Source organism: Procambarus clarkii, chromosome 78, assembly GCF_040958095.1.
Source record: "Procambarus clarkii isolate CNS0578487 chromosome 78, FALCON_Pclarkii_2.0, whole genome shotgun sequence".
Classification (NCBI taxonomy): Eukaryota; Metazoa; Arthropoda; class Malacostraca; order Decapoda; family Cambaridae; genus Procambarus; species Procambarus clarkii.
In genome coordinates this window covers 8407801-8432528 of record NC_091227.1, presented here as the reverse complement: position 1 = coordinate 8432528, position 24728 = coordinate 8407801, and the positions used below count along the sequence as shown (strand labels likewise).

Genomic DNA, 24728 nt, shown 5'->3' with positions numbered 1-24728 from the left:
CACACACCAGGTGGCCAGTGATACGTCCACCAACAGGTGGCTGCACCGTCACCGTTTTCGATTGCAGTCTTGCTACTGATATCGCGTTGTATCCTATGTGAAAATAGAATGATATCAACTGCACTTTGTGTTGTTGCACTGATTTACACAAACTACGTGTTAAATGTGAAGCGTATTTATAAATATTTAATATATGACTAAAATATATGACTAAGATGAGGTACAAATTAGAACAATTGCCAGCAAGGCTTTATTTATGTTTCGTGCCCCCCCCCCTCGGTATAATAGCCAATATCAATGGAGAACAGACGGAAAAATATATATGATGGTTAGCATTGTAAATACACTTAATTCTTATTTTGTGTCTGAGTAGTCAATAACCCATTACCTTACTTTGCGGTTACCTTATTATGATTCCAAGGATCAATGTCCCCGCGACCCGGTCTCCAACTAGGCCTCCTAAAGGTTGTTTGTCAAGTCCAACCAAACTGTTGGACGCGGCTGCTCGCAGCCTGATGTGAGAGTCACAGCCTGGTTGATCAGGTATCTTTTAAAAAGTGTCTATCAAGTTCTCTTTTAGGATTAAAGTATATATGTTGATTGGTCAGTAAGCAATTGTGGTGGCCTCTTAATGTAGGATAGCAGTTCTACCTGCAGTTTCACTAGCAACCTCAATGACATTCTTAATGAACCTTAGTCATTCTTAATCTTAGTTAAAGAAAAAAAAGTGAAATGCATATATATAGAGAGAGATAACCCTGATTGCGGTTGTTTTGCATGTATTTCTTTCTAAAAATGTCAACATATCTTTAATTTCATCTAGTGCTTTATAAACACATCTACGCTAAAATATGCCAACATAGAGCCAGGACAAACATTACAAAGCAGAAGTGTCACAATTCAGCCAGACGCCAGCCAGGCTACACAAATGTTTAAATTTCGTCAGTAACATAAATATACTGAAAAGCAGGGCAAAAACTTCGAGCACACTTTTTACAATTAAACGTTTGCCATATTTAGTGTTTCATTGTTACCGGAACTTTATTTTTGGTGCAGGCAAATTATTTACTTCTCTTTTATTTTATATAAAAAAGTAAATTTGCCCATCTTTAAGAGAGCCATAATTTTCAAATTCTAGGTTGCAAGAGACGGTCCGATAGTTTTCCTCACATTTGCAAAATAAAAAAGGAAAAAAATATTAATAGACATGGAAAACAAACCATGGCACGACACTTATGACCTAAAATCTACTGAAGGTTACAGTGGCTGAGCAAGAAGCCTCTTAGGCTATCTTGAGATGATTTCGGGGCTTTTTTTTAGTGTCCCCGCGGCCCGGTCCTCGACCAGGCCTCCACCCCCAGGAAGCAGCCCGTAACAGCTGACTAACACTCAGGTACCTATTTTACTGCTAGGTAACAGGGGCATAGGGTGAAAGAAACTCTGCCCATTGTTTCTCGCCGGCGCCTGGGATCGAACCCAGGATCACAAGTCCAGGGTGCTGTCCGCTCGGCCGACCGGCTCCCCGGCTTATCAAAGTTCCTCTAGTCAAGGACGAAGGTTCGCGCGTTTCCCTATCGACCCATTGCATAATCTTGTAACAGTGTAAACCACCCCACAGCTGTGCATCGACTCTAGCATAGTGTTTGACTACTGCATATGTAGTGGTTCTGAATGAGGATACTACTCAGACAACCGAAAATATGGTTGTGCGCGAACAAATTAAGGTATGATACGACGCAAACCACTGAATATGTAATTATCGAATACCTCTATACAGTCATGGAAATAGATAGTTCATCTATTTTTATGTTCACATTTAATTTCGTGTGGCGAACATGCTCGGGCTATAGAAAAAACTGTATTATACAATAATGTATCGGGGTTAAATGGGGATGTACGGTGCACTTCAATAAGCTGGTGAATACGTGAAGACTGGACAGAGAGCAGTCACAATCAGACAGGAAGGAGGTTTCAAGCTGGAGGAATGTAAGACGTCAGGTCCCACAAGCCTCGATCCTGAGATCACTGTTGTTCTCAGTTTATGTGAACAGTGTGTGTGTGGACCTACACCACAATGTATGTATGTATGTATGTATGTATGTATGTATGTATGTATGTATGTATGTATGTATGTATGTATGTATGTATGTATGTATGTATGTATGTGTATATATATATATATATATATATATATATATATATATATATATATATATATATATATATATATATATATATATATATATATATATGTATATATATATATATATACATCTATATCGTCTTTTTATATTACAAGTAGTTCAAGAAGTGTCCCTAGTCTCAATCTACAGTTACAGGAGGGGTACTGGTACAGCGAGGGCTGTGGGGGAAAGACGGAGGAGGAAGCCAGAGAGAAGGGTATAGTGTACGATGCAGACAGTGTGGGTCTTGAGATAGCACTTAAGTCAAAGAATTCGAATGTTGCCAATTTTTTTATTTATTTTTAGTATAACCTATTATTTTGACAAATATGCTCATGTAATATGAACTTTTTAAATTATATATAACACAAATATCTACCCGGTATATTTTAGAATAAAAAATAATCGGTATTTATAAATTATGATATAGTTGTTTTTGTAGGAGCATGAAGCATCATGGTTACACTATACGTTTTAGTTTGTGTCTTGTCCCAGAGTGTAGTGCAGCAGCTGTGGGTGAGGGTGGTACAGTGTTTGGAAGATACTGTACATTGTGAACACATGCCAGCAGCTACATGTGTCACAGGAATGTTATTAGCATAATGTCCATGTGGCTGTAGATTATTTATTTAGGAATCTATGGTCAAGTGTTACTTTGAAAAGCTATGGATTTTCATTGCACTTTTAGCTAACATGGATGTGTATGACACTTCTATTACAGGGTCTATAATGCAAGTGTCATACACACCCATCAGTAAAAATGAGCAAACAAAAGCCAGAGCTTCTCGAAGCAGCAACACTTGATACTATTGACCTCTTAATAATCTACGATCACACGAACACTGATGGCTCTGTTCAACTGATCGCACTACAACAGCCTGTAAGTTCTGTAAAAATAGCAGGTGTACGCTGACTACTAGAGCAAGATAGTAAGATTGACTTAGCCCCACACATACATACAGAGTAGCTGTACTACATGTATAATCACTAATACTGACACATAAACGGGTACTTTTTTGTGATTCAAAATTCGTGTCAGCTCTTCAGGCATTTACATAGAGCAAGAGTTTCAGAATCTCTTTTGTGAGGATACCATCTATCAGATATTATCCAGCATAATAATACAAATTAGACTTAGATATTCCAATTTCTATTAATTCGAAATTAATTTACACTACTCAAGAAACTAGGGCTAATATGAACAATCACCGACATTCAAAGGGCAATAAGCACTAGTACAAAGTTATTGGGTTGAGGGTTTTGTGTTATGTTCTTGACTTGATGTATGTTGTGTTTCTCTTGCGTTTTCTCCAGTTATACTTATTATTGTACTTTGCTGCCGGTCCTTCTGGCCGGTGGTTTCCTGTTTGCTTTGTTGATATGTTCCTATGTTTGTTTTATTCTATTTAATTACATGTATGCATTTAAAACAAAATAATAAAAAAGGTACAAAGCTATGATACGTTTATAACTGAGAATTATATGTTCAGACAGCATACCATCCATCCAACAGGGTGACTGTAATTGCCAAAATTAGGCTGAGATGTCGTTACTTATGGCACGTAACAGCAGGTTACCTGTGATATATATGAATCTCCCACCACTGAACACTCTAATTGTAAACTGTGTAAACAAGAGCTAGGACACACTCTCTAACATTATATTACTAAATGCACAATTATCAATTATTTTAGACTAAATGACATGAGATACTTTAAACTTAGTAATTATTTCATTCACTCAGGGATAATGGAAGATATTCTCGAGCTCTACACAAGGTTTGCTCAGGTGTTTGACAACTGGGTGGACAGCGCTTCGAATTCGTAGTCCTGAGGTTCCGGGTTCGATCTCCGGTGGAGGCAGAGACAAATGGGCAAAATGTTGCTTTCACCCTGATGCCCCTGTTACCTAGCAGTATATAGGTACCTGGGAGCTAGACAGCTGCTACGGGCTGCTTTCTGAGGGGGGGTGTAACAAAAAGAAGGCCTGGCCGAGGACGGGGACACTAAGCCCCGAAATCATCTCAAGATAACCTCAAGATAGTAGATTCGCTTCCCGGCATGATTTTTTACTACAATTTGAATAATCATCCTGTGAGAAGGGGGATATTAGTTGAACTTATAGCTAGCTCACGATCTATAGTTCTATAATAATAATAATAATAATAATAATAATAATAATAATTTTTATTTAGGCAAAGGTACATACATAAAGAGATTTTACAAAGTTTGTTGGCTTTATAGATAGAGCTAGTACATACAATGCCTAAAGCCACTATTACGCAAAGCGTTTCGGGCAGGATTTACTTTATAAGGATGAGTATAAGGTGGCAGCACACTATCTACTGTATTCCTAAGCTTGTTAAATTAATGATATGTTCGAACCATCGTTATTCATCATATGCTCTTGCAGCTGAATGTGTTGTGGGGATTCACAACAATTTTCCCGATCGCTCAACATGAATGGCAATTATCATGTTCCTTTACACTTATTGTATATTAGAAAAGAACCCCCCCCCCCTAATAGAACGTATATGTTATTTGTGTTGCAGGGTGTGGGGTGTGAGAGGAGGATGGTGGGAGCGGTGTGGCCGAGCACCCAGCATGCGCAGGGCCGCTAGGACGCTCCTAGCCTCATTTGCAGCTGTCTTCTCTTGCATTTTCATTCTTTATGGAAATCACATCATTAACAGTTTCTCAAGTAGGTGAAAATATATAATTTGTGATATTAAATATTGCCTTTATATATGTTTATTCGGAATGTTAATGACGATTCAAACTCTGTAACTAGCCCACCAATGCTGTACCTTGCATGCTAACAAATTTGGGGGATTCTGTTCCTGTGCAAATTATGTGCCTCTGTAATCTGTTCCACAGTCACCTAAAGAATGGGTATAGGGTGCATAATAAACACACTAAACTAAAGTGTACACTTATTGTAAGAGTCAGAAGGAACGTAATGCAAAAAAAAACTAAGATAAATTCAAATAAATTTAAATTTCATGTAAAGAGGTCAATGTTTATTTTATTTCAGAACATACTGTATTAAATGAAAGGCAAAACTGTCCACTCAACAATATTCACCATTATAGGCCCTATAAATAAATATCAGACATCTAGAAGAAAATTCAACAGATGCGTCTTGAGAGATCCAGAGTCAAAGAAATATGATATTAAGGACCTGTGGTCCACAAGAATTAGCTGTATGGCTTTGGAGTTGAAAGCAACAGAAAGAAAACTAGAGCTAAAAGTACTATTCTGTCCTTCTCTCGCATAAAGCTAGAACGAATAAAACAAGGAAATGCTGAATAGAGATTTATTTTTTAAATAGGGAAACAATTATGAATTCCATACACACTGCATTTGGTATGAGTTTTATATTCATAGATCAGTTGTTCATCTAACGGTAACATCTATTGCAGATCACAGGTTAATGCTCCCCACAAGATTGATCTTAGAAACTAATGCTCAACATCATATTGATAATATTGGAATTTTAAAGGTGAGTATTTATTTATTTGTTTTGTAAATTAAAGAAAAATAAAAAGAACGGCTATAGTGTTCAGCAAACGATGGCCTCATGTCTATGAAACCTTTACAAATTAACCCAATATGCAGTCTTAGTCAGGCATGTAATCACTGAGAGCGGGTGAAATATAATAGGTTGGTATTTGTAAAGCGCCTGCTTTGAACAAAAAAGAGGCTGTATGTAGTATGGATGTATTGCTGGCAGAATCAGAAACTTATTCGTTCGAACCATGCATATATCTTCTATCATACTTGTTGTATACTCAGCTCAATATTCTTCCGCAGCTCAATCTAACAGTGCCATGGATGTATACAGATCATTGAGACAGTTCTGGTGATTGCTACATTTAACATTCATGCAAGCAATTGTTTCTGTTGGAATTCTGATATTATTAACTTCGCCATTATGAACAAGTTTGAGCTTATTTGGGTCAACAAGTGACTTCCATAGTTTAGATGTATTCTAGGAAGGAAGCTATTATCACCTTCAGCAGCACCTTGTGAGACATTGTGTGTGATGTTTGATATGTGTTGCGTGCGTATTATGTTTGGTGTATATAATTACCTAAGTATAATTACATGGGTTTTTTTTATTATTAGGGAAAATTTAGTGTTCTGTACACTAAACTAAGGGGCCATGGTGAAAAATATGCCAAAAATAGACAATAAATGAAAACTTGTTCGATTTCAATCAAACTTTTTTTTGACGAGTTGTATATGAAAAGGGTTTCATCTGGTCCAAGTCTCAGCATAAATAGAAAGGGAGAAAAAAAATATTGAATTATGTGTCAAAAATTTTCCAAAATGATAAAAAACGATTATCAAACACAAGTATCAACTGAAATCATGTCTATGACTCTCAGCTTTCACAATAGCATATATTAAAAATAAATTATAATTAGTTTTATTAAAAAAAAAATTAGTTAAAAATTTTTTTATTTTATTTTTTTCTTATTTGTTTATCGGACGATTTGCATGAAACTTATACACCTGACTGCACGTATGCCTATCTGTAAAGGTACCAATTTTGGAGGAAATTGGTTGATGTCAACCTCAGCCACAGATAGCAGCACCTTAGACTTTAATATTTTAATGATTTATTTTTCAAGGAACATAAACGACTTGAAACTCTTTCATTTTTATTCAATTTACATGAAACTTACACCTTATATGTAAAGGTAATGTCTCTACAATCTGGTGCCGTTTTGTTTCCCTAAGTTCATTTATAGATAAATAGTTCATAATAGCAATAAACATGATATATTTGCATAATTTTGGAGGGAACTTTGACTATTTGTATTAGGAAAACTAAAGATGTATTGGAAAATCCCCCACTACAGATCCTTTATTATATGCCAATCTGTCATAAAAGTGTCATAGAATAATTATATCTGAAAGGTGTGGTTTCAAGTCGCGTTGAAATGTGTAATATTCGTTGAAAAAAAATTAAATCTCCCTTTCTATTTAGGTTGCAGTACTGAAACTTGGAACAATTGCAGCCCTTTTCATATACAACTAGTCAAAAAAATTTGGTTGACATTGAACAACTTTCATTTTCCAATCTAATGGCCCCTAAGTGAGTGTTGTGTGCGTTTGATATTTGAGTTAACTAGGATGCTACAAGAGAGTACCAGTGGGACTTGCTTCTCTGCATTATGCTTAGTCTTAAGATATCTACATAATGCATATTACCTATTGACGAAGTGTCGTTTCCTTTTCTTACTTCTACGATATAAATATAACTGCATCAACATTCTCAAGAAAATGAAAAATGTCTCAATATGACCGAGTTTATAGGGTCTGTTGTTTAAGACTGAACAATATTCATGTCAATTACGTCACTTTTCGGCTGGTTGATTGACACAATAGGGGGATATAATTTTGCAATTAATAAAATACAATTATATGATATAAAATTGTAATTAATATAAAATTGTAATTGATGACATACTAACGTTAAATGATTAATCCAGAAAGTATTAGCAACTGTAATTAGTTGCTGGATAAAGTACACTTAAACTGAGAACTTAGCGTAAATAAATGCAGGGAGCACTGCAGTGGACGACCTAAACACTAAGAGGCGCAGGTGCAAGAAGCAACTTGCACTTGCGAAGATCTGCAACATAACGAGAAGATGAACAAGACGCATATAACAAAAGAAACACAAATGGTAAGGCTTTGAAATTGAAATAAGTTTATTGAGGTAAAATACACACAAAGGGATGAGGTAGCTCAAGCTATTCTCACCCCATTAAATGGTAAGGCTTGCAGAGGCCAGCGTGACATGACGGACATGTACCCAGGCTGCAGCTAACACCCGACCTCAGACCATGTCCATTCCATCCAGTGGTCGACCCACAAAGACGCATTCGTCAATTTTAACATACTGTTCATTCAAAATAGGAATTTTCTCAAATATATATTAATTTTGTTATATATCAGCATACGGTGCATATTTAGGCATTGGTTAGGTGTTTAGGTTCTGTTGCCAATTATTTGCATTTGTAGTACGTGGGTGAAGAATTTACAGCGTTGTGGTTTGAACAAATGTCGTCAGCAAAGTACTTGGAAGTGTACCGGAAGTCTAGAAGTGTTCGGACGTCATCAGTTGAGAGCCGTGTGTAATCCGTTTTTAATTCATAGACATGGCGTTTGGCAGGTGCATGGAATGGACTTTGGCCTTCGTGTATTAGGACGGGCTGCATTGGGAATTTAATGTGAGCCGGGTGAGGCGTCCGGCGAAGCTCTATGAAACAGTACTTAACATAAGATAATGGACGAGGCAACTAAGAACCTAACCTTAGTGCTGAGAGCCGTGTAGAGATGAGGAGGAAGGGCGTCTGGAAGAGGACGAGGTGGCGTGGCTGACGAGGCCTGAGCGCGCGGGCAGCCATCTTGCATGCTGAGCCTCTCCGGCCCGACATTCATACTTAACTAAACACGGGCGACAATTAACCGTTACTTTTTTCTTAGTGTTACTTGTTTCTTATTTCTGTTATATTTAGGTGGAATATGAGTATTTATGACTCGTATGTTCGCTTCAATACTGTTTGAACCATTCAGCCGAAAACCCGAGCGTCTTCGACACCTTCATTTATTGTTATATAAGACAATAAGATGTATAGCTGTACATCTTATTGTCTTATATAACAATAAGATGTACATCTGTTATATAAGATGTACATCTGTATATTTGTATGCTGCAGGAGATCGGAAGAGAGTTTCTTCCAAACTTCAAGAATCCTTGCTGGTATGAATCAAGAAAAGATCGCCACGAAGAGGGAAAGGTTACGAATTTTGATGGTACCTCAACCAAACTGTCTATTTTAAAGTAAGTGGAGTTTAAGACTATTTAGGTGTCCTTCAAGTTTTTATATTCATATGTCCCTTTAAAACAAGGTTGCCACAATTTATATTGCTGAAAGTAGCGAGCTTAAGGACAAAGAGTAGAAAATTTTTAATAAAAGTAGCCAAATATGTTTTTTATCGTTTGATACGCTTTTCAGATTAAATAGCCCAGCTTATTTTAAAAGTAGCCCCAAAAATTGTAAATACAATACTGTAGCGATGTACAGTTCACAGCTGTCTTTTTACTTAGGCTATAAGGAGCCCAACTGGGCTACTTATAGCCCAATCTGGCACCCCCTGCTTTAAAACACGGTGGTAATTCACTACTCGCCTATACATACCATTGTGTGTGGTGTCAAAAACTAGTTGTGCCTGCCTGACCGAGTATCAGCTCTTGGGACCCACTTTTTTCGCTGTCGATTGTGCACTGCAATGTCTTCAGACAGTGCACTGCACTGCACTGTAATGGCTTCAGACAGCAGAATTTGTTCACATGTACATTTAAACCTATGCGTGATATCCTCGGCTATCTCCCCCCACCCCTCAAGTTCATTTAATTTGTTCGATACTTAATAAGATATATTTACCCTTACACTAAACTGATTCTGTGGTTCACTTGTGTCTATACTCTATAGCATCCACCTCCCTCGTGTCTTTTATTCACACTAAACATCCTTCTTGGAATTTATTCTGAATTGACATTAATTTTTGGTTTGACTGGGCTACATTACTCTCTTTTCCAGGTAAAAAATTAAACTTTTGAATATGCTATATTGCATAGTTGGTCTACATAGGCTATATGATTCACCTTTTACAAGGCACTCAAGTCGTTAATTCTTGTTTAATTTTGTATTTAGTTCTAATAAGTTACACAGTTGCCCATAGTATTACTTGTAATATTGCTCATACTTGTTTTCTCTATTAACTGAGAGTGGTTGTTCTTATTAAGACAGATGTAAGTTGGTGAATGACCTTACTTTAACAAGGTTGAGCTTAAAAACTGAAAGACACTGATAACAAATTTTTAGACCCATATTACATGTTTTCGGTCCATAAAATTACCCAAATTTACCAAAATTTGGGTAGATTTGGATAGATTTGGGTAATTCTATGGACCCCATGTGTTAGCTCTAACCAATTCAAGCCACATTTATTTCAGCCAGTGATCAGGGGTTGGCTAATTTTATTGTACCTCTTGTTTGGATTTAATTAGGAGTTGGACACAATAATATAAATACCTGTTTCTATACAGTAATTTCATCCATGTTACAAGGATCTCACATGATCAACCATTCCTTTTCAGACACCATTATGAAAGACAGTCAGATAAGATACTGCGCTGCCTTCCATACTTCTTTTTAATAGGCCAACCCAAATGTGCTACAACTGATGTTTTCCAGAGAATTAACATTCACCCTGATGTTGTAGAACCCATAGTGAAGGGACCACACTGGTGGACGAGAAAAAGATATGGTAAGTTTTGAAAAGCATTTCCTATTCCTTAAATTATTTTCATTCCATAGCAAACTCAACTGTATCCAGACAACATAAAGCATCATGAAAACAATTATGAGAGCAATGTAATGGAATTGAACATAAATTCTTGGTCACCAAGATGCATAGTATAGTACATATATGTGTGTGCTATACTAGGCCTAGGAATATTTAAGTTTGGTATTTAGTTTTATTTTTTAAAATTATATAGTGAATAGTACCAAATTCAACTATCTAATTGTCCATTATGTGTATGTAAATACGATGGTCCACATAGTTACAAAAAGTACTATCTAAATAGGATGGGTTGAATTAGCATATTGCAAAACTGTAAATAAAAAAGTAAAATAATTTTACTCTCATTATCATTATTGTTAGTCATATTATAAGGTTTATCTGCTAGTGTTTAACACAGTAATATATTTATAACTGTTATGTTAACTCTGCCAATTTTTTTAATACATCATGTAAAATTATACAAAAAATTAAAAAAAAAAAAAAAAAAAAATTTTTTTTTTAATTTTTAAAAACTTTAAAATTCCCATAGTGCAACAACACAATTCATTACTGTTGTTATTGTTTCTATTTTGCTCTTCTCATAGCCATAAGACATGCTCCAAATGCTTCACATAGTTAGGGGCTTCATAAGGTCTACAAATTATAAATGCACACACCAACAAAATAACATTAACACATGTACTCTATTCCTTCTTACTAAAACTGTTTGGTTTATAATGTATGATTATAAGCACAATTTTTTGTATTTAATTTTGTACATGTATACTGTACAAGTAATCAAACTAAATATACTGTGTTCTTTTACTCAGGACAACCATATGCTTCTCAACCAGTCACATTCTCAGAATATCTAGATGTGTTTAATGCCACCAAAATAGAAGAAGGAGGGAAAAGGTGTAAAGAGGATCCACACAAATTGTGTCATGAAAAGATCACTGGAGATGGAAGCACATCCACTCTGTGGGACAGCAGCCCATCTATGAATTATCTGTATAGAATAATGTCGGGAAGTATGCGAGAGTCCATTAGTAGAAGTTTACTCTCAAGGCGCCATGTATCACATTCGTTTCTTGATAAACACTCGTATATGGAAGTGAACACAACAAAGAATCCAAAATCAAAAGGTTATATTGAAAATCTACAAGTAATTAAGTATCCTAATTATTATGGACCTGAAGAGGGAGTAGTCCTCCCTTTCACAGTCGCTGATGTTATACACTCCATTCTTCCAGGATCTAGAATCATTGTAGTGATTCGGGAACCAGTGTCAAGGTATGATGCATTCACTGTTCAGTTTTCTATATACTGTATATTATTTATTTATTTATATATATCACTAAGAACCCTAATTGACCCGGCCAGGATTCAAACCCATGCCGTCCAGGATCACCTCTAAACGTACACAGTACTGTGGCCACCTCACCAATGATCGTCTATAAGGATTGATCAGTCCTGGTGCTTATTAACTAAGCTCCACAACTGATCAACCCCCGACAACACTCATGGTTCCATTTGGGCACAGTTTTCATCAAAGTCTGGCACATGCACAGGCCGCGCTGAGTTTTACAAATGTGAGAAAGCTGCAGGAACACGCAAGCCATAGATAACTAAGAACTCTAATTGACCTAGCCAGGATTGTGGGTTGATCAGTTGTGGAGCTTAGTTAATAAGCGCATCAAGATCAAAAACAGGAAATTTCTGAAATTAAACATTCTCATGTTAGTTCTTGGTATGGAGTTTTACTCAATTTGCACATGCTTCCAACACCCTTGTCTTCATTTGCAATTTTTTGGGTCTACTTATTACTGTTTTCCTTCAAAGTTTAAATTTCCTTCAAAATTTCACCAGAAGTGATTTTAGACATGATTAATGTTACAAACTCAAAGAGGAACTTTCTGAACCTTTTATTATTATTATTATTCCCTCAGTTAATACTGTATTTTCCTAATAAAAAACATCAAATCCAACACAAAAAATGTTGACCCTAGGCAGGTCATGGAGTTTGCTCAGAAAGACCACTTTTCACATTAACTCAAAGCCTTATTTTCCTTTATTTTTCTGCAGTATTTCTGTCTTAATGTTCTCCCCTTTATTTAAGCAAATATACTAGTGTATTTTTTTTTATGTTCTGCTAACTGTTCTATTCAATTCCAGACTGTATTCAAGTTACCTTTTCTTTACCAAGAAAACTAGTGTATCTCCCGAAAACTTTGATGAGAATGTTAAAAACTCAATAAAGAAATGGCACGACTGCACCCGACAGTATTCGGAGAGAACTTGTGCATACAACAAGACATTACAAAATAGCTTGGTAAGTTTTTGATCTTGAATACTGCCACCAGGAGTGGCTAGATTATTGTACAGTTGGCTCAAAACAATCCAAAACTCAATACAGTACTTTATACTGTATTTAATTATTTGTGAGTAGAACAAATATCCAATAGCAACAGTTATCTGGTTAAACCAAACTGAAGGAAGAAGAGGTGTTCACGACAGTAAAAGTTCTGGACTCACATGCCACTCAACAATGTGAAAAAGGTTTACACTCATTTTACATTTTCTCAGTTACTTGTTGCATTACAACTATCAATTTGTTCTCTTGATATAATGTATTTCCTTGATAATGTGGTGAAACATAAAAACATTCAGAATTTTTATTTCATTTTGTTAGTGGATACTTATGCATACCAAGGGAGGTATGCATGTGTACATTTTATTTATTTATTTATTTATTTATATATATATATATATATATATATATATATATATATATATATATATATATATATATATATATATATATATATATATAAATATATATATATATATATATATATATATATATATATATATATATTATACCATATTGTATGTACAATATTTTTTTTTTTTGCAGGGAGTACGCCTATATAATGGTTTATATAGCATATTTCTCCGTGACTGGTTGGAGGTGTTCCAGCAAGACCAAGTTTTAGTACTGAGGATGGAAGATTACCACCAAAACATAACTAAAACGATAGCTTCTATCTATCATCACCTTGGTTTAAGTAAGTAATTTTAAAACTACAGTAGATAATTTTGTTATGTCTTTTTTCTTAATGTGTTCCAATTGAAAGCTGTTCTTTATATATTAATTGCAAAAATGATATATTTTCATTCAATCTGCTTTAGTTATGGCAAGACTTCTATAGATCTGTTGTCATCACATCTGGTTTAGCATGTCTCTGTGAAGCATCTTTATACTCAGTGGTAGAGATGAAGGTTGGGCAATAATGACAAGGACTGTAAACACAATTCTTAGGAAATTTACCTGTACTGTATTGTCTTATGAAATCTGTGCAATGTGGCTTAACAATTATATGAAGTGGGTCTTGATGGTCTCTGAGAAGTTAGCAAACTACACTGCAGCTCATAGATAATGAGCTGGTAAATAAACAATCATCCACTGCATAATTTGCAAAATAAGTTCAACTCTGGTGCACAAAATTTTTCCAGCATACCTGTGTTATACTCCATGCACCAATGATGGGGCTGTTTTAATTTATCCTAATGGAAGCCCCACTATCCCATACATATGTGAAAAAATGTGAAACTTACTTTTATAGTTTGAAAACCTAATCTGTTAATTAATCTAGAGATGCATGAAAAAAGAACAAAATTTTACTGCAGCACATTGGATACTTTTACAGATACCTGTTAACATATTTGAATGGGATGGACGTTCGTGTGGATGGACAGAAAGATGGACAAGATGGCCGGCTACATTTGTAATTAGTGAATAAAAAATCAGCGTTGAATGTAATGAAACGCCATTTTCTGGGTGAGCCCCAGAGGCTTCCCTGGAGCTATCGGGCTAATACGTGATACATTAAACCAGGGCATTAGTCTATAGAGTTCAGCCTACTGGGGACCACGAGCCAGAACCTGGCCCCCCTCAGGCAGGTACAGGGAGCAATGGCCTCTGAAAACCCCCCTGTGGTTAGGGTTTTTCCTCATCTGCCATCGACCTGGGTTAAGCACCTATAAAGGTAGGCATACAAAATAAACTCCACATGGTAAGAAAATTACAACTAAAAACAAAAAGAGAGGCAGAACTCCCTCCAATCCCAAAAATAACAACCAAACGTCACACTCCACCGCTGCGTTGCTCATCCGTGCAGCCCTCCCCTCCCCGAGAGGGAAGTGCGAGCCCTGGACCTCCTCGTGCCGGCTACCTAGCACTTCAGTTCGTTCGCTAATTTGGTCCAGGGTGGACGTCTTCTCTGGCCTCGAATTCCAAGCTGTTTGTTCAGTTGCAGTGTTCTCCTTCTTTTCTGGCGAACAACAAGATGGCTGCTTTCCGGAGGGGGTCCTTAGGTCATTGATGCTTGGTTGGTCAGGCCGAAGGTGCATCATGGGTTGTGTTCGGTTGCGGCTCTTTGCCGTTATCTGTGCGCTTCGACTTCGGTGGCTGGGGATGCGCTTCGGCTTCGGTGGCTTAAGGATGTGCTTTGGGTTGATCCGGTTTCCCTCGTTCCCTGTTCCAGGGCTCGGGTCTCCCAGGTCATTCGCAGGGTTGTTAAGGCTAGCCAGCCTGCGGTCTATCCTCGTGCCCATGACGTTAGGAAGTTTGCTGCATTGGCTGCCGTGTTTGGCAACATGTCCAGGCCTGATATTCAGGCGCGAGGATTTGGGAGGTCGAACAGGGTCCTGGCCACCTGTTATTTGGTTAACATTCCTGATCCTGGGCATTCATGTGTTGCTTTGGGTCGCAGGCTGCAGCCAGTTGTCTCTACTTCATGTTGAGGAGTGTGGGACGGCCACCTCCTGGGTTTTCCCTCTTTTCCTTGTCTTCGGTTATGTAGCTCCAGGGAACCGTAGGGGCTCCTCACAGAAAACCAGCGTTGAATGTAATGAAACACCATTTTCTGGGTGAGCCCCAGAGACTTCCTGGCAACCCTCTCTCCATGGTAATTTCTTTATGTATCAAATAGTTGTTATCACTCTGCGGTGTGTACCATATCTCGAAGTCAGAGTACAGTACATATCATCCAATAATGCATAAACTTAAAAGACAAATTTTGGTGGGAATAAGCTGTATAGCTTTAAAACATTTTTTTTTGTCATGGCTACTCTCTAATTCATACTCCTAAACTTTCCCTTTCTTTATTAATGGCTAAGGCACTTTTTGTCTTTCCTTCTTCATGGTAGGGTTTTACACAATGTTAGGTAAAAAAAATGCAGCAGTAATAATCACATCAAAATGCAAGTGTTGAGATATGTTTGTCAATACAAATCAAAGATAGAATTATATTTTTTTATTTTATCTCTAGTTGCAAAAAAAATATTTGTTTACATACAGTGCAATCATATCAATAGAGCAGATAACTGGAAATTTATTTATGTGGATAACAGTGCTAAAGTTAAGTACAGAACAGTTTTACAAAGCCACTAGAACACACACACACCATTTATGGAAAGTCTTAAAGCTAACAAAATGATTGTGTTATAAAATACTTTACTGAATGGTCAGTAATTTAAGGGTTTAAAAATACAATTCAATAAATCTTTTGCCGACTCGTAAAACTAATGAATATTTATTATTCTCATGTTGGAACTGTAGTTTGGATAATAAGAACTGTGAATCAGTGGTATCATAATTAATGTATAATGTGGAGAGCAAGAGTATGGTGAGGTGCTACAGTGAGGCAATTAGGTGCTTCCTAATGTTACTTAAAAAACTGTAACTTAAATATTGAACAGTTCTTTACTATGCTAGGAAGGGAGTGCCATATTTTAAGTCCCTTTGTTTGCATGATGTGTTTGCATAGATTGAGTCAGACTCTGGGAAATGTCAGAGAGAGATATACAGTATATTTATTGTGTGATGTTTATGGGTTCTATTACATCCTTCTAGGAAGAATTTCAAACCTGGGTTTGCATTTTAATTCTATAGGGTCTTGTAAATGTACAGATAACAAAAGATTGAATTGATTGTGTGTGTGTTTAGTATTGCTCACAGATTTGAACAATAATGATGTATATTAACTGAATACTGTACATAATTTGTTATGGTTTAAGTGATCAGTGTTTGTGTGATAGGTGTAGCTAATAAAACAACCTAGATAGATGGATGAAACGTCAGTTTTTGTAGGATACAGAGGATAACAAAAATAAATATTAATGTGCATATTAAGTGAATGACTATTCCCTCATGGATCTACTGTAAAGAGTTATATTTTGCAGCCAGGCAAGTTTTGCAAAATATTATTGTCCATGATGTTCTTAGATGTCAAGGCCTAGGACTAGCTTGACATGTCATATCTCGCCATTCTACAAAAAATTATTGACTGTCAAGAATGCTTTATCTGTGCCTACGATTATTAAAGTAGCACTAGGTTGGACAACTGACTACCTCTAATTTAATTTTTATTTTTTTTACAGGGACATTAACTGGGGAAGAAGAGAAGAGGGTGAATATGGCTCCAGTTCGCAACAAGAATTGGAAAAAGCCCAACATCGGAAGGATGCTTGAATCAACTGAAAAAGTTATCAGAGAATTTTACAAACCATACAACCAAGATCTGGCTATTCTTTTAAAAGACTCAAGATTTACATGGCATGATATTTATTTAAGGGTAAGCTATAGTTAAAATTTGAAAATGTTTGCATTGTACACCTATGTTTAGTTACCAGTTTCACTTTAAAGTATGGTAATCACACAGGTTATATAACTCTTGCCTTTCTAGAAAATGTAAATTAAAGTTACTTAATCTCTCTTCAAGGGTCTTGGTAGTACAGTTGGGTTCATTCTCGACTCACAATCAGGAATCCTAGATTCAAATTCCAATCAGGACAGAAATGATTAAGCACATTTCCTATTTCCTATTAGCCACTGTTTACCTAGCAGTAAATAGATAACTGAGAGTTAGTCAATTGTTATGAGGGTTGCATCCTGAAGAAGGTCAGTAGTTTGATCTTGGGGGACCTCGATCTAAGCCTAAGGTATATACAGTACAGTACATACACGGGCTTCCTGTCCATGACAAAATTAATTTTTGGGGAGGATTCAAATTCCTGTGAATAACTTTGTCATCTTTCTATGTACACATTCAAGTTAATTTATGCTCATTCTATATTACAGTTTGAATATTTTAAATTTATAATATTTTGATTACTGTCGTATTGTATTATTACTCTAAATAATCATTAGTGTCCTGGGTAAATAATCATCACCACCATCACAGTCCCATTGTTCACTTCCATGGGATAGGAAGGCACTTGGTCTTTACTGGGGAGAAGATAAGGATGGATCCCAAGCTTTATCTCCTTGACCTAATGAGGACAGGAAGCTGGCAGCTTGTCAAAGGTTCCCCCATTTGTCCTGATGATTTTACTGAGCTTGATCTCAGATTGCAGCAGTGTTTTGTCATTTATGGCTTAGTCGAGTAGGCTATACATGCCAATATTTCCTAAAGGGTGGCACTGGGAATTATCCAGACTAGCCTGTGATACTCCCATACCCCCCCCATGTGTCATCTTGGAAAGTTGGGTGAGGGCTAACCCCAAACATCAAGACATTCTCTTTTATAAATATAGATATACTGTATATTGATACTAGAGGGGATACCTAGCTGTGCCCAGATCTTTGTCCCTCCTCCCACTCCCCATTCATCCTCTCTCTACTTTTCTCTCCAACATCTTCCCCTCTCTCCTAATCTCCACATTTCTCTTCTAACATCCCAACATTTCTCTTCTACCTTCTTCTTCCTCTCCACCTTTCTCCCCTCATCTTCCTCTCTCACTCAGAAAATGCAATATTGAAATTGGGAGCAAGCATCAAAATTCTAAGGAAAGAACCACTAATTTTATTTCAGCCTTAATCAAAATTGCAGGGGGTCACTACAGATGCTGATATTTCTTAAGGTGTGGCAATGGGGCTGATGCCTACTGGCCACTCCCATACCTTCCTTAGTCATCTTGGAAAGTTGGGTGAGGCTAGCCCCAAGCATTTGACCTCAAAACACTAACAGACATCCTTTTTTATGAACATATAAATTTCATTGATGTGGCTCTTCACTATCACTTTTCTTGATAATTTGATTACATAAAAAAAGAGTATTACTACAAATTTAAAATTAATATAAAAAAAAGTCGAATTATCCAAGCATATGATGAAAAATTTTAGTATAATATTTACTGATTGATAATGTGAAATATATTTTTCATATATTTTGTCACTTTATTTTCAGAATGAAGAGCAAAATGCTGGCTAAGCAGTGTCAAAACTTTCTGGCTTAGAATTTGTTGGCCCACTGGATATTTTTAGAAGCTATACTTGAAGCATGTGGCATATGATATTTAAATCCAAAACTAAAAAACTAAGGGCATGTTTATTATAGAAAAATTGTACTCTAGACTAATTTTGAGCAAAAATGTCTATTAATTTTGACATCAAAATAAATTTATTATTTATAAAACTTGCATATACCATATAAGAATGCCCTAAAAAAAAACAGCATTGAATGTAATGAAACACCATTTTCTGGGTGAGACCCAGAGACTCCCGGGAGCTTATCTAGGCTGATATGCTAATGTCAAACTTTGGCATCAGTCATGTGTATGGAGTTCTGTGGGCCTACCGGGGACCACGAGCCAGAACCTGGCCCCCCTCAGAGAGGCATGGGGAGCAATGGCCTATAGAAACCCCGCTCCCGTGTGGTTGAAAGCATTCTATGTCTGCCATGGACCAGGTCAGGCACCCAGAAAGGTAAGCGTCCAAAAATAAACCCCCTATTCTGGTGAAGATTGCTACCAAAAGCCGAATAAGTGGATAGAACTCCTCAAAAAGAAACGAGCAAACGAGCATGACGTCACACGTCGCTGTGACGTCATGCTCGTGTCAGCCCCATTTTAACTGTACCACCACCATCATTACTGTGGTGGTGTGCTGTCTCTCTAGTTCACTGTACGTCACGTCGCCGACCGGAGGGAGGGAGGGATGCCGGAGAGCCTCCGGGTTCACCCAGAAAAGGCAATGTCTTTGTCAGACGAACAAATATTGAGAAGCGGGACCAAAGAGCCAAAGCTCAATCCCTGCAAGCACAGCTAGGTAAGGACAACTAGGTGAGCACAGAGAATCCAATGTATATGGAAGGGCTAAGCCAGGTACTGCAAGACGGGCAAGGAAAGAGTGACCCAGATAAGACCACGAAAAACATGGCCGTGACCCACCGTGTAACAAACAACACAGACGAACAAGGAAGGCCCCAGGAAGAAGCACGCCAGGGCCAAACAAAACGCCACAACCAAACCCCAACACGGAAACCCAGTATCAAGCCACAGCAAAATGTCACCACAGAACATCCTTACCCATGTACCTCTACCAATGTACCTCGTAACATGGCGAAGGTGGGGCCCCCGTGATTGACTCGAAGCATGTGACGAACATGTATATGAGTGGGACCAGATGGGTATAAATAAGAACTGCCTCATATGGGCCAATAGGCCCTCTGTAGTCACCTTCGTCTTATGGTTGTAAATTCATAGCCACGAACCAGGGCCTGGTCGAAAGAGAAGCCAGACTGCATAAACTCGCTTGCAGAATGTAGACACGAACGTGGCATGACACAGTGTAGCTGAGAGGAGTCCCAGAGCACCGCCAGAGGAAGAAGGCCAGAGCCGCACCCGCAGGAGAATAGTAGGGTAGAGACGAAGGAGGCACCCCACACCAATATGCAGGGAAAACCCAGCGTCCTCCCCATAACGGCAACTCAGAACACCCCCAGCATCTATGGGGCGCGGACTGGAGAGACGAGAGAAGCGAGAGAGGCGAAGCCCCTGAGAAAACAAGGATGCGGAACACCAGCACTTGTGTACACCGTCCACAACAAAACAAACTCCCACGACGCATGAGGTCCGAACCACACAACCCCACCCAGTGGGGAGGGCGCCAACAAGGAGTATCGCAAAATATTAGCAGTGCCTAGACAGAACACGGAGAGAAGATATAGTGCCAAAAGAACGAGGCAGTATAAAAAAACAAGAAGCACAGAAGAGGACCAATGAGTCCAAAAAGGACCGGAGGTAAGCCTTACCGGAAGACGACATGTTCCAATAATGCGGGAAGAAATAAAGACCTTCCCGAACCCCTGAGACCTCACAGAAGCAAACAATATCACGTAGGCTCAGAAAGGCACAGTCTCATCTGAGACCAAAAGTCATGAAGAAACCCCAATAACAGGGGAACATGACCTCTCCATGACGGAGAAGTCCTGTTCCAGAGAAAAGGGGGTATAGAAACGGAGAAAACTACCCACCGATAGGACGGAACCGAATGGACCCAAAGGGACAAGCATCCGAGCCTGGGGAGGGGCCGACGCCCAACAAATTGTACGCAGAGGGGAAAAGGAAAAACCCCACTCCCCAAAACCGCAAGACCCGCATTGAGGGTAGAAAACCCCAGCGGGGTCCAATGGGGCCCGAGGTCTCCCAAGTCAGCCCTTCCCCAACCCCAGGAACCTCCATGGCAGGCCCCAGGACCGAGTCGTCCCCCGAAAGCCCCAGCCTCAAAAGAAAAGGCCGGGCAGCCGGAAACTTACTAAGGAAGGGAGCCCACTGGCAGACTCATACAACCCGGCTGGAGGAACAGGCTCGTAAGCCTCTGTCGCTACACTGGAAGGGGAAACCCCCGAGACTGCCCGAGTCTCAAGACCATCAAATCCCCACCCCGATCCCGAACCCACAGACGGAAAGGATCCGGATGCAGGGAAGAAGGGTGGGGGGGGGGGGCCAAACTAAACCACAACAAGGGAAAGACAAGGGGGGTGAGGAAGGAACAAAACCAAAGCAACCAACACCCCCAAGCCCCGTCACAACAACCAAAAACGGGGCAGCCTTGGGGCTTCCGGGGAGCAAACAACCTAGCGCGTTGCCATCACCTGAACTCAACGGGCAATGCCCGTGCTGCCTGCACCCACATAGTCAGCATAAGACCGGGTAAGCGAGTCACAAACAAGCAAGCAACGAAACTCGCAGGACTCTGGGTCAAAGGTGCCACCAACCCCACAGGCAGCAGACGGAGGCAAAAACAAAGAGAGTCACTCTGAGACAAGGGGACACAGCAACCCTCGAACTCGCACAAAGCAAAGGGGGAAAGGGGGGACTCAGGGGTCACATCCATCGGACCCACGTGCCCCCATGGGGATTCCCAGGGTCCTGAGACAGAATTCACGCTCAGGGAAACCCAGGCAGGGTACTGCTAACCGGAGCTCAAGTCTACCAAACAACCTTCTAAAAACTGAACCCCTGGGACATGAACACTCACGGGAACCTAGCAGGGAGCACCACCAGAAGAAAACCGTATTAGGTCAAATACCACGGGGCAAGCAAGGCAGAACCCCCACAAGGCACAAACAGAAAGAGAAACAAAACCCCGCAAGAGGACAACATACCCAAAGGAACAGAACCGGCCACTATGAATGGTGAAAACAAGCTGTGCAGCACCCTGTGCCTTGTACCAGTGCAAACTGCCTCTTACCCTTAGATAAACAAGGGAGACAAAACACCCAAGCACCCAAAGGGCTGCCAAAAAAACGAGCAGTGAAACAGCCCAGCAGAGGCAGGACCCAAAGAACTTGTGGAAGGTAACCCCAAGCCCCAAGGGCAGTACTTACAGGGCACTTAGGGAAGGGAACCCTAGGCGCAAGCAGCCCGAGTGCTGTAGAATAACTCCTGGCTCTTGCACCCCTGGAAGACAGCCACCACACTCTAAGCACAGTGCTGAAAATCACTGGAGCCAGAGCACACGACCTCTGCTTCTAGCATCAGCCTTAGAACTGAAGGGTGGATAGCCGGCACGAGGCTCTGGGGCTTCCCCTTCCCCCTCCCGGGGAGGGGGGACCTGCGCAGACAGCGGCGCGGCGACGTGTGACATCATGCTTGTTGTTTGTTTCTTTTTGGAGAGTTCTATCCACTTGTTCGGCTTTTGGTAGCAATTTTCGCCAGAATAGGGGGTTATTTTGGGACACTTACCTTTCTGGGTGCCTGACCCGGCCGATAGCAGACAGAATGCTTCCAACCACATGGGGGTTTCCATAGGCCATTGCTCCCCATGCCTCTCTAAGGGGGTCAGGTTCTGGCTCGTGGTTCCCGGTAGGCCCACAGAACTCCATACATATGACTGATGCCAAAGTCTGACATTAACATATCAGCCTGGATAAGCTCCGGGGAGCCAATGGGGCTCCCCCCAGAAAAGCTAGACATTTATTGTGTTTTCGTCTGGTAATGAAATCTTTTTTATTTGTTAATTTAATTAAATTGAACAAAATTATGTTAAGTGTGAATGTATTTTATTTTGATGATTCGATTTGTATGCATGTTCACGTTACTGTATTGATTTTGATGTATGGTGCTCATATTTTTAAATTTTAAATATAATAATTTTGTATGTTATGGAAGAAACTGTTAAAGAGACAGATAGGGCTGAAGCTCCCAGAATTATTTTAAACAATGTGTAATCTAAGCACAAGCTAAACTAAGGACATTAGCTCAAGCATAATTATTTATTCTGTTCATACATTCCACATTATTACATATAATTTAATGTTAATGGTCAAATATTTTAACATGTGAATTGACAGGTTCTTCAGAATAACGTAATGGTACTTATAGATATTCTTTGTAAAAAGAAAACATATAGCCTCTGGGAGGTTGTTTAATAATTACTAAATGTATTGATGCATTACTGGTAAATGTTTCTTAATGAAACTGTTAATGAAAGAATTTATTTTTTAATCAAATTTTTTAAAATAAAAATGATCATTAAAATGTTATATTTTTATCACTTCAAAATGTCACTTAAAGGCGGAGCATTAAGTGAATGTAACTTTCTTTTTCCGAGTCAGTACCTTGGTCGTTTCCATAGCCACAGCCTATATAGTACAGGTATAAAGTTAACCCACAACAACATTTACCACAGGGCTCTGTGGACTTTACATACCACTGTGGCCAGACTTTTGAAATGGTCTTGCCAGGTATTTGGGGCAAGGAGACAATGGAGAATCTTTCTCATTAGACTGACTTGCTATAATACTAAAGAAACATTATACACTCACTCTCTAAAACCCCTTTCCAAGAGATAACTGAAAACCCAAGGTGCACTAAAATTGTAATTCCTCTGAAAATGATTGCATCCAACACAAAACTAATGAGACTAAGTGCTAGGGCCTGAGAAGCTGGCATCTTGTGCTTAATGCTATAACCAATCATCCAACATGCAAAAAAAAAAAAAAAAAAAAATCTCGGACAAAAAAGGGAGGGATTGGGAGTGACTAAAGCCTGCCCGGCTGAGAGGACAGCGTTTCGGATTCGTAGTCCTGAGGTTCCGGGTTCGATCCTCGGTGGAGACGGAGATAAATGGGCAAAAAAATTATTTCACCCTGATGCCCCTGTTACCTAGCAGTAAATAGGTACCTGGGAGTTAAACAGCTGCTACGGGCTGCTTCCTGGGGGTGTGTAACAAAAAAAGGAGGCCTGGTCAAGGACCGGGCCGCGGGGCCCGGTCCTTGACCGGGCCCCGGTCATATGTATATTGCACGCTAAGCCTCGAAATCATCTCAAGATAACCTCAAGATAACGTATTAATTTTGAAAAGACCACTTTACTCCAATTCTAAGCAAAACACAATATACAAATCAAATATGGATAAAAATTTAATATTGAAAAAATAAAAACTACTTGAAACAAGACATAATAAACTAAGTCTGGTTTATAACAAGAAACAAGTGACCGAGGAAGAGAAGATGTCATTGATTATATATGCAAGCAATAGACCTGATTGGTGCACATCACACCTCTTCACTTCCCTCTTTCCTTCCTCTCCTCATTCCCCCCCCCCCCAATCTCTCTACCCTCCACCCCCCCCCCCTCTACCCTTCAACCTCAAACAGATGGACATTTCCATTTATATAAAGTAAATAATGAAAATGCATGAGTAAACAAAGGGAGTAACTTCAACACACTACAGACAACACATGCTCAATTTCATTCAGTTTCCATTTCAGACTTCATGAAAATTGCTTCAGGGTATTGGATTAAGGCTATATTTCTTAAAGCTTTTAACTACTTTAGTTAAAGATTGGTTGGCCTACCCCTAACCCATCTATGTCCGTCCCATACC

General features: G+C 38.9%; 1 protein-coding gene across 1 annotated transcript; it reads left to right on the top strand.

The window, feature by feature from the left end:
• Nucleotides 1-4734: 4734 nt before the first annotated feature.
• On the top strand, nt 4735-23377 carry LOC138357369 (carbohydrate sulfotransferase 15-like). The gene is made up of 9 exons (XM_069314049.1): nt 4735-4883; nt 5605-5684; nt 8917-9041; nt 10362-10531; nt 11380-11842; nt 12725-12881; nt 13467-13617; nt 16994-17187; nt 18802-23377. The coding sequence occupies exons 1-9, from the start codon at nt 4787-4789 to the stop codon at nt 18823-18825; spliced, it is 1461 nt and encodes a 486-aa protein (XP_069170150.1). The 5' UTR covers nt 4735-4786; the 3' UTR covers nt 18826-23377.
• Nucleotides 23378-24728: the final 1351 nt, after the last annotated feature.

What these genes read in the sequence shown, in the direction of transcription:
- LOC138357369 (XM_069314049.1), top strand. Translation starts at nt 4,787, where the DNA reads ATGCGCAGGGCCGCTAGGACGCTCCTAGCCTCATTTGCAGCTGTCTTC. An exon ending in AGACATTACAAAATAGCTTG is followed by an intron (nt 12,882 to 13,466) that starts GTAAGTTTTTGA and finishes TTTTTTTTGCAG; the next exon opens with GGAGTACGCCTATATAATGG. An exon ending in CTATCATCACCTTGGTTTAA is followed by an intron (nt 13,618 to 16,993) that starts GTAAGTAATTTT and finishes TTTTTTTTACAG; the next exon opens with GGACATTAACTGGGGAAGAA.